This window comes from Dasypus novemcinctus, chromosome 20 (genome assembly GCF_030445035.2).
Source record: "Dasypus novemcinctus isolate mDasNov1 chromosome 20, mDasNov1.1.hap2, whole genome shotgun sequence".
Taxonomy (NCBI): domain Eukaryota; kingdom Metazoa; phylum Chordata; class Mammalia; order Cingulata; family Dasypodidae; genus Dasypus; species Dasypus novemcinctus.
Window position 1 is genome coordinate 50,830,130 of NC_080692.1, and position 15,359 is coordinate 50,845,488.

The 15,359-nt window shown below is 42.0% G+C and overlaps 1 protein-coding gene across 1 annotated transcript in view; it reads right to left on the bottom strand.

Annotated features, from left to right (window-relative positions):
* OVCH1 (ovochymase 1) overlaps positions 1–15,359 on the bottom strand; it is a 63,165-nt gene that overhangs the window by 14,528 nt on the left and 33,278 nt on the right. Inside the window, 7 exon segments of the mRNA XM_058282361.2 lie at positions 1–116; positions 267–300; positions 2,121–2,188; positions 11,380–11,560; positions 12,481–12,555; positions 14,373–14,454; positions 14,904–14,941. Of these exon segments, the coding sequence (XP_058138344.2) occupies positions 1–116; positions 267–300; positions 2,121–2,188; positions 11,380–11,560; positions 12,481–12,555; positions 14,373–14,454; positions 14,904–14,941 (594 nt within the window).

A 15,359-nucleotide genomic window follows, 5' to 3' on the forward strand; every position in this document is an offset into this window, starting at 1 on the left:
ACACTGGGCGCACCACCGCGTTGACCGCCAGAGGAGAGCACAGTTGTACTAGGGCCACGTCACAGTCAAAGCTCAGGATACTGAAGTCCTCGTGCACCACAATGCGCTTGACCCTCCTAGCCTGTGTTGACGGCAAGTCAAAGAATCACAAGCTAGAACCATCAGGGCGTCAGGCCCCTTCCCTGCATCCTGAGAAGCCCCACAACGGGCACACGGCAGCAAGGAGCAGGGCTCTGCACCGCATCGGAAAGGACCGTACTGCTCACCCCTGATGGAAGACGTGGACAGCCTCCTCTGGTCCTGGAGGATCGAGGCCACAGGGACCTGTCCGCACCCACCTGAACTCGCACTCCTGATCTACCTTGCCTAATTCTCAAATTAAAATGTGTTCTCGGGAAGCAGCTGTGGCTCAGTCAGCTGGGCTCCCATCTACCATATGGGAGGCCCTGGGTTCACGCCCTGGGGCCTCCTTGTGAAGGCAAAGCTGGCCCGTGCACCACGGAGAGCTGACGCAGCAAGATGACACAACAAAAGGGAGACAAGCAGATACAGAAAAAACGGGCAGCGAATGGACACAGATGAGACAGCAAAAGAAAAGGAACAAGCTGCAAGGGGGGGATTAAATTATCTTTAAAAAAAAAATGTGTTCTCAAATTTTATCTTTAAATGTGAACATAAATGATAAATAAGAAAGGACACCAGGAGAATTGCATCTTTTAGCTAAAGGTTAAGCTTGAGTATTGACTATTTGAAGCACCCACAGTGGGTCTAACCTTTATTAAACAGATTGTTACGGTCTCACTGCAGCCATAGTGCAGAATGTGTCAACTCCACCTTGGCATCTGGCATTGCTTACCCGCCCGTGACATGCGGCTTTTCTGTATCAACTGCCAAGGTTAAGAGTGACAGTGTAAAGAAGGAGTAGAAAACAGAGAGCTTTAAATATCTGTAATTTCCATTTTTTTGCTGAAATACATTGTATTGCATGTTTGCAATAGTCTAGTACAATGTAACATAAACTAGATGTATATAATAATAAAACTAGATGTGTAACAAACCCTTTAACACAGTGTTAAGTGTACAAAGGGACAAAGCAACGCTACTCTGTGGTTCCTTGCTCGTGCGTCACTACACCATGTTGTAATTTTGCCTCGTCACCTTGATATTTGATATGTGGTGAGCATTTCTTTGCTACTGTCACTATTGAAACGACCAATTTTCATTTTAAGCACAGTCAAATGGCACCGACAGGAAGGAAGTCCAGACGCTGGGCTGAAGGGGGTTGCTCGGGCCTGGCGCCCGGTCGTCTGACCTGCACCTCTCACCTTGTGCCCCGGGTTGGAATCACGCTGCGATGCTGTTGAATGTCTTTTTTTTTTTTTTTTTTTTGAGGTACGGGTGGCTGAGGAACGACCCTAGGACCTCATATATGCGAAGCCAGCACTCAACCACTGAGTCACATTGGCTTCCCTGAGTTGGTTTGTTTGCGTTGCTTGTTGTTTTTGTGGTTTTTTTAGGAGGTACATGGAACAGAATCTGGGACTTCCCATGTGGGAGGCAGGTGCTCAACTGCTCGAGCCACACCCACACCCCCATTAAATGCTTTTAAACCGTAGGAAGCTTGGGACAACATTCACAGCACAGGCAAAACCACCTTTAAAGTACCTCTCTTCATGCAGCCACTTTGGAAAGCAATATGGTAGCTGCTCAGGAAGTTAAATATAGAATTACCAAAAGACCCCCCAATACCACTTCTTGGTATATATACCCAAGTAAGTGGAAATAGGGTTTCAAAGAGGTGCTTGAACAAGGCTCATGGTGGCATTATTCACAACAGCCAGAAGGTGGAAGCAACCGACGCGCCCACCAACAGGTGAAAGGATGACAAAACGTGGGCCAGACACACAATGGAATAGCATTCAGCCGTAAGAAGGGAGTTCTCAGACACGCTCAGCTCGTGGAATACTCAAGACACACAAGGACCGATATCACATGCTATCACTTGTCAGAGATGACCAGATACAGCAAACTGGCAGAGACAGAAAGCGGGACAGAGGTTACCAAGGGTTACAGGAAGGGGAAACGGCAGTGCAGGTTTGGAAAAAATAGACACTTCTCACCTGTGGGTTCCTTCAGGGTTCTATCATGGTCCCCGGAAACGACAGTCCAGGAGAGAAGATTATTTTTCCTGGAGAAAGGAAAACACAAGTTTCACATGAACACTCATCTTTCCATCTTTTGGTCTACCGCATTTGGCGCCGCCAGCACACACTGCTGGGTTTAGCCAGGCGCCTCCAGTCCTACGCGGGTGCCCGCACGGGAAGCCACGGCAGCTCTTCACCTCCCTGAGGGTTCTTAGTTGTGCACCATGCTTCCTTCTTTTGACCATAAGATGCCCTTGGAGCCCTTACCAAAAATCACTAAGGGCTATTTTTATGTTAAGAAAAATTACAGTTTATTTTAATTGCACAGTGATATTAAGCACACATGAAAAAATCACCTTCATAATGAGGTAGCTTCTGGCCTTTGTTTTACTGTAAAAAAAGTATCCAATGTCATCCGACAGGAATGCATCCCAAATGATCACCTTTTACCAAATCACCAGAATTGATGAAACAGAGATTAGGAAGCACTTAGTTCAAAAACGGGGTGTTAGAAGTCGGGGCACTGGCTACTCTTGGGTCAATGACAGGAAAGGGCATGAGGTGGGGTTATGTTTTATTTTCTTGATATGGGTGCTGGTTACATGCGTATTTGCTTTGTGAAATTCTTCAGCTGTATATTTAAGATTAGCACATCTCTTTAAGAATGATATGTTTATTAATATGTTAAAAAAAATCTAAAATGAACATCCACTTGTTTCCCACTCAAGATATAGCAGTTGGGGAGCTGATGTGGCTCAGTGGTTGAGCCCTGAGTTCCCAAGTATGGGGTCCCAGGTTCAATCCCTGCCCTGATTCCCTAAATTTAAAAAAAAAAAAAAAAAGGAAAAGATTTAGCAGTTGAAAAAATATCCAAGGAAGAAATCTCTCACAAATACACTGTCACTTTGTCACATCAGTTTAGAGATTCTGTCACTTTCCAAAACTGTTTCTTTTAGAAAAGTAAAGGCACTGAAAGTATTTTAGTAGATTTTATTCAAATGAAGTTTTTCTTAATACACACGGGCATCTTCTCTCTCTCTCGTCTTAATCGTGCTAATTTAAGTTCCTTGCTTGATGAGTTTGACCTTTTCATGAGTTTCAATTTACCTTCATTAAGAGAGCTAGCTCAGGTGAAGTGCTTGGTGAGTAGTTTGCAAATGATAATAACGCCACCATTTCAGCCATTTTCGTTGGCATCTCTCACTTGCTCTAAGGAAAGGGTTTAACTCTGCTTCAAATCACCCACGAGATTACTTTGGTAGTGAATAAACCATTATTTCCTAAAGCCATCTCACTTCTTCACATGGAGGATAACTAAAAAATTAAATAATAAAAATCATGGTAGAACTGGTAATACAGACCAGAGTTTCTAAAGGACTTTTATGTGTACAGTTGTTAAATATTCTTTAATTTGGTAAAAATACTGTGTGAAAAGCATATAAAAGAGCAGCTCACACTTATAAGGCAAAAAGCCTGAGGTAGTTCCTCGTTTGGTAGGATCACAGCTCAAGACGTCAGTTGAGGAATTTCTCCACCGCTCCTTTCTGCTTGGCCATCATCAAACTTCAGCTTTCCTGCCCTTAGCGTCTCACCCCAGTCTAGATAATGGGACACACGCCACTTACTGCTATGGGAGAAGAAAGAGCCACTACCGCATCACAGACAGTGGTTAAAGTTGAAAAAAAATTCTCTTAGATAGACAGAAAAATGTCAGTGTACAAGAGCAAAGTGAGTTTAGTTCCCTGAAGTACGGTAAAAATCCCACTTGACAGCCGTGCAGTTAGTACAAAGAGAACTCCATGTTTCCTGAGTGTGGTCCCCAAACCATCGGCATCCCCTGAGAATCTGGTAGACCTACAGACGCTTGGGCGCCTGTCCAGACTCACTGAAAGAATCCTTCAGGTGACCAGCGCGTGAACTGCGAAGGGAAGCTATACGGGGCCGGAGGGTGCTGTTCTGTTAGTTGGCCCTGCCCTTGCCATCTTCACAGCACACCTGCTAATGCCAGCCAGCCCCGCACCTGGGACGGTGCAGCAGAAGTGACGTCTGTCTCAGCCCCTGCTGGCTCATCACACACGGACAACTCCCCTTTTCAAAGGATTTGGATACTTGGAAGCGCCTTCACTGGAGAGCAGCATCCTCGATGTCTGAAAGGCTGAAGAAGTGGTGGCAAGGATAAACAAGGCCATAAGGAAGTCCACTCGACTTTCACAAAGCAGGGCACGAGCGGAACACGCAGCAGTGACCATCCCAGCCATAGCGGAAAGATCCATTCCAAGGATTTCCCTGGTCAAAAAAGTTATAGATCTATGAAAAGTGAAAAAAGAGGCACAAGAGCTTTCCCACAGTAGTATAAATGGGACACCAATATAGAGTTATAGGATATATGGTGTATATAAATAGCATAAAATATATGCATATGTGCTTAAACAATGGCAAATCAGAATTTTAAAAAATTTAACATTAACTGCTTTTAGAGAAGATTGGATTAGCAAACTGGAGACAGTGATAGATTTTACTTGTAACTTCTCTAATTTCTTTCCCCAAGTATTATTACTATTTTAATACATTTTTTTTAAAAAAAACAAGAAGTCATTGATGAAATACAGATGCTTTTTGTGGTTAATGTCAATGGTTCATATATATTTATAATTTAATCTCATTTATTAATCTCAGTTGATTCAACTTGAACATCTACCTTGAGAAGAACGGTCTTGCTATATTCTGATTCTTGCTGAAAGTTGTCATGGCCCGTCATAAGAGTTTAAGAATAAACCATTCTTTTTAACAAGGGAATCTGCCCAAGGTTTCCTCTTTACCTCTGGCCTCAATACTAAATTTTGCCTTTTCCAATTTATCAGCTACTGCCTGAAGCTTCATCTCTGTGGTACATAGAAATGCACTTTGAAGCACTGTATGATGATGCGCCTTTTGCTTTTTTTTTTGGTTTACATTATGGCTTACATTTTAGACTATATACTTTAATAAATTCTTGGTGAAATTTAACATGGCTTATAGCCATTGTTGCATGATCTTATGGAATACTTTCATTGCCCCCCAGTTATCCCCACTTCCTTCTACTCTATTCCTCTCTCCTCCTCCCCTCAGAGCCCACAGTGACAACCAAGCTTCAGTGCTTGACGGACAAGATTCATAGATACTTGCAACAATGCTGAGGGCTTGACATTCGTCTGTCCTCCCCCATTGGGAGCCACCCAAGATCTCGAGAGACACCCTCCCCTCTGAGATTATCAGTCCATCCCAGAATGGGGGTACAACACCTTCCTGCTCATTGTATGTGTCTCTACTCACTGACATAACACAATAGGACATGATGAGCACTCACACACTCCCTAGAAGCCTGCCCCAGGTGCACCCTGTGCCACATGCACCCGTCAAACACCTTAAACAATTAACCTTCCTTATTATATTTTCCGAAGAGTTTTCCCAACATTATAGTTTCAACCACACACCTGAAAATCTCCCATGTTCACCCGCTTACCCCCAACCCTCCTCCCTATTTCATGGACCATCTGACCCATCCTCCCAACCCTAGCCCCCCTCAAGCCTGCAAAGCCCCCCAGTGAGACCCCTGTGTCCCTGTCTTATCCCTTTACTGCACACCTACTTACGTCCACTTTATCATAGATGCTGCCTGTGTGGGCATTGGCCCACAACCCACCCCCCTGCTATTTCCTGTAAGCCTATCTTCCAGTCTCTAGCTCTCTGAGACAGCTTGATTTGCTTAATTCATATCAGAGAGATCAAGTAGTATTTGTCCTTCAATACCTGGCTTGAATCACTCAACATAAGGTCCTCAAGATTCATCCATGTTATCACATGTGTTAGTACTGTATTCCTTCTTACAGCTGAGTAGTATTCCATTGTATGTATACACCACATTTTGTTTATCCATTCATCTGTTGATGGGCATTTGGGTTGATTCCAACTTTTGGCAATACTGGATAATGCTGCTATGAACATTGGTGTGCATGTATCAGTTCGTGTCCTTGTTTTCAGTTTGTCTGGGTATATACCCAGCAGTGGAATTGCTGGGTCATATGGTAAATCTACAGCTAGTTTTTTGAGGAACCACCCAACTGTCCTCCAGAATGGCTGGATCCTTCTACATTCCCACCAGCAGTGGATGAGGGTTCCCATTCCTCTGCATCCTCTCCAACACTTATAGTCCTCTGTTTTTTTAATAGCCACCAGACTAATGGGTAGAAGATGATATCTCATTGTAGTTTTGATTTGCATTTCCCTAATAGCTAGTGATGTTGAGCATCCTTTCATGTGCTTTTTAGCCATCTGTATTTCTTCTTTGGAGAAGCATCTTTTCAAATCTCTTGCCCATTTTTTGAATGGGCTGTCTTTTAATATTCAAGAAATAGGATTTCCTTATATATGTTGGATATTAGACTCCTATCAAATATATAGTTACCAAATATTTTCACCCATTGGTTAGGCTGTCTTGTCACTTTCTTGGTAAACTCCTTTGAGGTACAAAAGTCTTTAATTTTGAGGAGGTGCCATTTATCTATTTTCTCTTTCATTGCTCATGCTTTGGGTATGAAGTTCATGAAGTCATTTCCTATTACAAGGTCCTGTAGATGCTTTTCTACATTGTCTTCCAAGGTCTTTATGGTCTTGGCTCTCATATTTAGATCTTTGATCCATCTTGAGTTGATTTTTGTGTAATGTATGAGATGGTAATCCTCTCTCATTCTTTTGCATATTGATATCCAGTTCTCCAAGCACCATTTGTTGAAGAGGCCATCTCTTCCAGTTGAGTGTACTCTGTGGCCTTGCCAAATACCAAGTGACTGTATATGTGAGAATCTATATCTAAACTCTCAATTTGGTTCCGTTAGTCAATGTCTCTATACTTGTGCCAATACCATGCCATTCTGACCACTATAACCTTGTAGGATGTTTTAAAGTCAGATAGTGTGATTCCTCCAATTTCATTTTTCTTTTTCAATATGTCTTTGGCTATTCGGGACCTCTTTCCCTTCCAAATAAATTTCATAGTTAGTTTTTCCAGTTCAGTAAAAAATGCTCTGTTGCTTTTTATTGGGATTACATTAAATCTGTAGATCAGTTTGGGTAGGACAGACACTTAATGATATTTAGTCTTCCTATCCATGAACAGGGAATATTCTTCCATTTATTTAAGTCTTCTTTGACTTTAACAGTGTTGCATAGTTTTCTGTGTATAAGTCTTTTACATCTTTAAATTTATTCCTAGGTATTTGATTTTTTAATTTACTATTGAAAATGGTATTTTTTTATCCTGATTTCCTCCTCAGATTGCTCATTATTGGTGTACAGAAATGCTACTGATTTTTGTGCATTGATCTTATAACCCGCAACTTTATTGAACTCATTAAGTTCTAGAAGCTTTGTTGTAGATTTTCTCAGGTCTTTCTATGTACAAGGTCATGTCATCTACAAATAGTGAAATTTTGACTTCTTCCTTTCCAATTTAGATGCCTTTTATATCTGTTTCTTGCCTCGGTGCTCAAGCAAGTACTTCTAACACATTGGTAAACAGGAGCAGTGATAGTGGGCATCCTTGTCTCATTCCTGATCTTACAGGGAAGGATTTTGGGATTTCACCATTGTAAATTATGTTAGCTGTGAGTTTTTCATATATACCCTTTATCATGTTCAGAAAATTTCCTCTCTTCCTATCTTTTGCAGTGTTTTTATCAGGAAAAGGTGCTGTATTTTGTTAAATACTTTTTCTGCATCTGTAGATATGATCGTGTGACTTTTTTCTTTTGATCCGTTTATGTGGTGCATCATATTGATTGATTTTCTTATGTTGAACCATCCTTGCATACCAGGGATGAAACCTGCTTGGTCACAGTGTGTCATTCATTTAATGTGTTGTCAAATACAATTAGCAAGTATTTTGCTTAGGATTTTAGCATCTGGGTTCATTAAAGAAATTGGTCTATACTTTTCCTTTCTTGTATTGTTTTTGTTTGATTTTGGTATTAGGGTAATGTTGGTATCATAGAATGAGTTAGGCAATGTTCCTTCTATTTAGATTTTTTGGAAGAGTTTAAGCAAGATTGGTGTTAGTTCTTTCCAGAATGTTTGATAGAATTCACCTGTGAATCCATCTGGCCTGGAGCTCTTCTTAGTTGGGAGGTTTTTAGTGACTGTTTCTATCTCTTTACTTGTGATTGGTTTGTTGAGATCATCAATTTCTTCTTTCATCAGTGTAGGCTGCTTATGTGTCTCTAGGAATTTTCCATTTCCTCTAAATTGTCCTTCTTGTTGGCATATAGTTTTTCAAAGTATCCTCTTATGATAGTCTTTATTTCTGTGGGGTCAGTGGTGATATTCCCTTTCTCATTTCTTATTTTGTATATTTGCATCTTCTCTCTTTTTCTCTTTGTTAGTCTAGCTAAGGGTTTGTCAATTTTATTGACCTTCTCAAAGAACCAGCTCTTGGTTTTATTTTTTTTTAGTGCTTATTAATTTCCTGTTTCACTTAATTCTGCTCTGATCTTTGTTCTTTCTTTCTTCTTCCTTTGGGGTTAATTTGTTGTTTTTTTACTAATTCCTCCAAGTGTGCAGTTAGGTCTTTGATTTTAGCTCTTTCTTCTTTTTTATGTATGAATTTGTGGCTATGAATTTCCATTTCAGTACAGCTTTTGTCACATCCCATAAGTTTTGATATGTTGTATTGTCATTTTCATTAGTTTCAAGGTAGTTATTGATTTCTTTTGACATTTCCTCCTTGACCCACTGTTTTTCTAAGAGTGTGCTGTTTAACTTCCATATCTTGGTGCCTAATCTGGGTCTCTGGCCCTTGCAGATATTGAGCTTCATTCCACTGTGGTCAGAGAAAGGGTTTAAAAAGCCTTTTTACTTTTTAAGTTTACAACTTTTTTATACACTTGTTTAAGTATGTTCATAACTTTATATGAAAATTTATTAAGAAAAAAATGTGCTTTGATAGGTTTTCATTAAATGGGCTTCTCCAAGGAAGACAACTCGGATGAACAATGTGGTATTGAGCTGTAGTTGGAAGACTCATTTTTAGCCTAACATAGACACAGGTGGGTAGATACAGAAATAATTACAGGAGTGTGTAAACAGAGGTCAGTGTATGTTCTGCCCTATCAGCTGAAAGATCCTGGAAGCAATGACAGCCCAGGAACAACCAGAATATTCACTACCCAGCTCTTTGTTTCTAATACCAGTTGACAATAAAAGGAGTTGGAGGGCCTAGAAAAATGGTGGCTTCCAGGACTGGGGTAGGCAACATACAAGGTGAAGTTGGAGCATCTTGAAGCATTCACAAAAGGATGGGACTTAAAAAGGGACAGAGAAGCCAGCCTGAAAGAGCTTCTAATAGTCATAACTGAAACAAAATTTCAGCAATGATATAAATGGCATGGTATTATGTTATAACCCAAAGTATAAAATAAATATCCCTGAGTTCATACTGATAGAAATGACTTAAAAATAAAGGCAGGAAGAGAGCAATCTCCCATACAGAAAAATTCCAAATAATTTATGTAGCTATTACCCCCTCAAGGGGCTGGAATTTAATTCCTCGCCTCTTGAGTGTAGGTGCCATTCAGATTTGCTTCCAAAGTATGAAGTGTGGAAAAGGGGGAAAGTAACTTTACAGTGGAGAAATCTGGAAAACACTAACTGGGTTAGGGGATCAAGATTAATTAACATTATCAGCAATAAATCATTTTACTACCATGTCCCCTTGGTGTAATGTTATAGGAAAGGAATTTTAGCTCTGTGTTCCTCATCCCTAAAATCCATTAGTCAGGTATAAACAAGAAAAAAGTATCATGCAAACCCAATTGAGGGGCATTCTACAAAACACTTGACCAGTACACCTCAAAATTGTCATGGTCATCAAAAATAAGGGACATGAGAGCAAGTGCCACAGCCATGATGAGCCTAAGGTGACACGAGGACTAAGTGCAGTGTGGCGTCCTAGGAGGCAGAGGGACTCGCTCAGTGTGTTCGAGGAACAGCGAGGCTGTGGGGTTGGCCGGCCACGAGCACCTGGGGAAGTGGCCAAGACGGGTGAAAACCTAAGGGTGGTTCCCAACCCTGGCTGCACCCCGGAAGCACCTGTGGAGCTTTTTAACTTCTAGGTGTCCCTCACAAGTGATTGGGTTACCTAGTTTGGACTGAAAATGAATTAATTAGTGAATCATATACATATGGCTTAATCTGCATAATGTTATGAGGAAAAAAGCAAGTCATAGAAGACTAGAGACTACAACTCTACTTAAAGATGAAAACTAAGCAGGGGAGTGGGTATAGCTCAAGAGGCTGAGCACCTGCTTCCCATGTACAAGGTCTTAGGCTCAATTCCCAGAACCTCCTAAAAATAGACTAAATGTAGAAATGGGAGGTAGATATAGCTCTGGCTGAGCGCCTGCTTCCCATCATATGAGGTCCTGGGTTCAATCCCTGGTACCTCCTTAAAAAAAAAAAAACGACTAAGCAAAACCAAATGATACGTTTTTTAGGGATACACACATGCTAAAACTAAAAAAACAAAACTGAAAGGAATTATTAGCACAAAATTTAGAATAGTGGTTATGCCTTAGGAGGGGCACAAAGGGGTCCTGGAAGGTAACTTCCTAAGCTGGGCGTTTTGGGGACACAAATGTCCACTCTACAATTATATCACTATAGTTCACAATCTAAAATACATAATCAATATTTTAGCTTACTAAGAGCCCATGGGGGTGGATAACCTGCCTTGTTCTCCACTGATGTGAATGATATTTTCAGAGGAACCAAGCTAAACCAACACAGAAGGTGCACAGCATGCGAAGACACCTGGAATTCCTAACAATAAACAGAAGTCTAGGCATCAGTTTAAAGAGTAAATTAAAGGACCACGTAAGAGAGGTCTTCAAATACATGAAGGACTTTTATATGACTCTTTTTTGGAACTATAATAAATTTAGAGCAAAAGGTTTCTGCTATAGGAATTCATTAATCAGCACTATCACCATAAACAGAACGAGCAATGTCAAAATTTGATTAACTTGTTTTCCCCATTGGTGTTTAAAGAGAGGCTCAATGGTTATGTGGAAGAAACACTGAAAAACTCCTGCTTTAGAAACGGTCAGGATGATTTCAGTACCTAGACAATGATACTTGTGTCCCAAGCATTGTCTACAAACACAGGTGCTCAATCAAAAGGTAAAATACCATTCGTTTCACTCACGATTGCACACAGTGGGCTGCAGTCAGAATCCAAGTTGGGTTGATGATGACTCCTCCACACTGATGATCTCCTAGAAATCTCAAGCCCACCTGCCACGGCCAACAGTGCGGGCAGGCCTCCCGCCCTCCTGCGATTCTTCTGGAAAGCCACAGGGGGCTGAATGGAGGAATCCCACAGAGGTCTGCAGCAAAGAAGATGGAACCAATGACTCCTCCAGGCAAATAAGAACACACGCAGCCTGCCAGGCTTGTCAGGGCCGACAGTACCGTTCCAAACACCAGAAGACCACCTCTGAGAAATCGCAGTTTAACAAGCTGCCCAGTGGACGTGGCTCGGCATTCATGTCTGCAGGTACTGACCGCCAGAATAACATGCATTCATTCCACAAATATTCATCATGAGCTTGTTCTCTGACTAGTGCTATTCTAGACATTGTTGATACAGCAATGAACAAAACAGATGACAGTCCTGGTCCTCAAGGAACTCACATTCTACAGAAAAACACCAAGGCTGCCAGCAGAGTACACAGGGTTCTTCATTGTATGCCCGTATTAACTTCTTGTTCTCGCTGTATGAAACCATTTGCCATTCCTCCAGCATGCCAAGTTTGAATTTGCAAATGCCTTTCCCTTTCCTGGAAGACCTCTGGGACTTAGCTCAAATGCTATCTCCTCTAGGAAGACTTCTTTGACTCAGCAGATGACCTTCCATTCCAGTCCATCAGCTAGAACACACTCAACACGGGAATGTCGAGCAATGAAAGACTCATAATATTTATCCATATGCATTAGATGATAGGGACGTTAAAAACGCAAGCACGAGCTAAGAGACTGCTTTGCCCCTTTGCCCAACAATGCATATCATATTGAATACAGAGTCTAAGGTTTTAAATGTTAAATTTGTACAAAATAGGCAAGAACAAAGAATTGCTCTCAGTACAATTTCTTCCTATCATCAAGCATGTTTCCTCTTCCCTCTATCAGTAAGAGCCTATTCACGAACTTCAGACAAGATTCTTTGCTGGATGAGGCCTTCAAGATGAGAAACCGAGTCAAGAAAGAGAGGAGATTAAGCAGATAGTCACACGGGTCATCAACTCACCATAGGACACGTCTTTTGCATGGGTTAGGGGATTGGATTTTGGAGGTGATGTTGGTCCAGTTTTGTTGAAAGAGTCTAGAAAAGGAAAAGTTCTGTTTTTGTAAAATTTAGAATAGTTAGTACAGCTTATACTAGCTGACCCTGCTTGCTTACTCGCCTCGGTCATAAACGACTATAATAATGACCTCAGAGCACTACCTTTCACATCATAAAGGTCTGATCCGGTAAACATAACTTCTTGTATCTCTCAATCTCCCTGTTGCCTCTCCCTCCCTTGGAGCCATGACACAACTTTCCTATTTTCTTGACAGATCTACTTCCATCCCTTCCCAGGCTCAGTTCTGTTTTCCAGATCCTATTCTTGGGACTGAGATGCTATCCTACAAGGTGCTGTCTCAACTCTCGGTTTACTCATCTACACATAGATGACGTCCAGATTTCCCTTTTCAATCTGAATCTCTTTCCTGAATTCTAAGACCTAGGACTGATACATATCTCCCCCTGGATTTCCCAACGGGCTCATCAAAATCCACATCTCAGATGGAACCAGCTGATCTTGACTGACAGCTTGCACGTTTTCATTCTTAGGTTCCACTGGGTCATTTGGCAGCTGCACCCTCCATCCAGACGCCAAGCTAGAATCCTGAAAATCTTACTGGAATGTTTCTCCTTCACAATCCCCCTCCCTACCACACAGCTAAACCAAGCAAAACATCTGGAATGAGTTTTGTGGGTTTTTTTAGATTTATTCCCCCCCTTCCCTCCTCCTGCCCTGCTGTTTTTGCTGTCTCTGTTGTCTCCTCTTATCATTTTCTCTCCTCTAGGATTCACTGGGATTCAATCCTGGAGACTCTGATGTGGAGAGAGGTTCCCTATCAATTGCACCACCTCAGTTCCTGGTCTCTGCTGTGCTTCACCTTGACTCTCCCCTTCGTCTCTCTTTTGATGCATCATCATCTTGTGTGACTCACCTACACAGGCACTGGCTCACCACTTAGGCCGGCTCACTCTTCTTCTCTTTCACCAGGAGGCCCAGGGACCAAACCCGGGTCCTCCCATATGGTAGGCAGAAGCTCTATCACTTGAGCCACATCCACTCCCCAGCATGAGTTTTTACAATAATGTGTTCACTCTTCTCCTTGCATGTAAATTGACTCCTAATCCCCCAGCCATCTTCCATAGTCAGAGAGACAAGGTTCTGAATTCTGGCTTCACCTCTCACCAGTCATGCATCTGTGGCCTCAGCCCCCTCATCGGTGTAAAGGTGGACACTGTCCACACTTCATAAAGGAGATGGCACAGGAAAGGTTTAGTCTATGCTGCTGCATAGTAACTGGAGAGATGTTGGCTTAGCTCTACCACTCTGGCACTGGACACTCAATTCCCTGAATCCATGATGATCTAACTCTTGCCTTTTCTGTCATTCCTTCCATCAATTCAACAATACTGAATTACGTGTAATCTATCTGTACATCCTCCATTCTTTCATGAGAGTCTTTGCATGTGATAATCCTTTTGTCTGGCTAAAGAGAACTTTAGCCTCTAGAGTTTCTAGATAACTATTAATCTTCAGAATCCTCTAACATCATAAAACAGAAGCAACCTCTGAGTTACATCTTTATTTTCCATATGGTGCTTAGAGTCTTCATTTATGTGGAAGGGGCTGTAGTTTCTTGTGCATCACCTCAGGTGTTTGTTAAAATATACATTCCTGGGCCCCACTGCAGATCAACAGAATCTAAATCCCTGAAAATGGGCCCAAGAATCTGTATTTTTATTATGATACCTGAGTGATTCAAGTACTCTAAACGTGGGCAACCACGGCTAAATCATCTTGCCTATCATGTATTCCATTAGCAAAAAATCACTATTACAAAAGTGCTCACACTCACCTGCAGGTAAAAAGGTAAAGACAGCCTTGAAGCCTCGGAAGTTATTCTCAGTATCACTTTTAAAATGTGTCACAGAAGCGGACTTGGCCCAGTGGTTAGGGCGTCCATCTACCACATGGGAGGTCTGCGGTTCAAACCCCGGGCCTCCTTGACCCGTGTGGAGCTGGCCGGTGAGCAGTGCTGATGCGCACAAGGAGTGCCCTGCCACGCAGTGGTGTCTACCACGTAGCGGAGCCCCACGCGCAAGGAGTGCGCCCTGTAAGGAGAGCCGCCCAGCGCGAAAGAAAGTGCAGCCTGCCCAGGAATGGCGCCGCCCACACGGAGAGCTGATGCAGCAAGATGACACAACAAAAAGAAGCACAGATTCCCGTGCCGCTGACAACAACAGAAGCGGACAAAGAAAACGACGCAGCAAATAGACAGAGAGAACAGACAACTGGGGCAGGGGGGAGAAGGGGAGAGAAATAAATAAATAAATCTTTAAAAAAATAAATAAAAAATAAAACATTATCACCATCATGTTAGCAGGACGACTACTGGGGTCGGGGTCCAGGCTCCACAAAGCTTAGCTGTTAAGAAGGTTCAGGAAAGCTTAATTTGTAGCTTAAAAAAGTCAGGAAGCAGAGGTTAACGATCATACAATTAGCTTTTTTCAGCAACTTTGGTTTTCTTCAACTTTGGCTTTCAGGCACAGCCTCATATCTCATGTGGTTTTAAGATAACAATGTAGGGAATTTTATCTCGCAGCAAATGCTCCATAAATATGATTGAGACATCTGTTTCCCAATCCACACAGAAACCACAAATGATTTTTAATTTGTAAATGAGAAGAAAATCTCAAGCTGGTGGATTCTGTCTTCTACCTAGAGGCGAGTACATCTACGCGAACAGGTAACCCCGACATCTGCTTCACCTAAGCCCGCACTGCACACGAAACCTGCTGGGTCACGGGATTGTGCTTCCACTTAGCCCTCAATGCTCATAAAA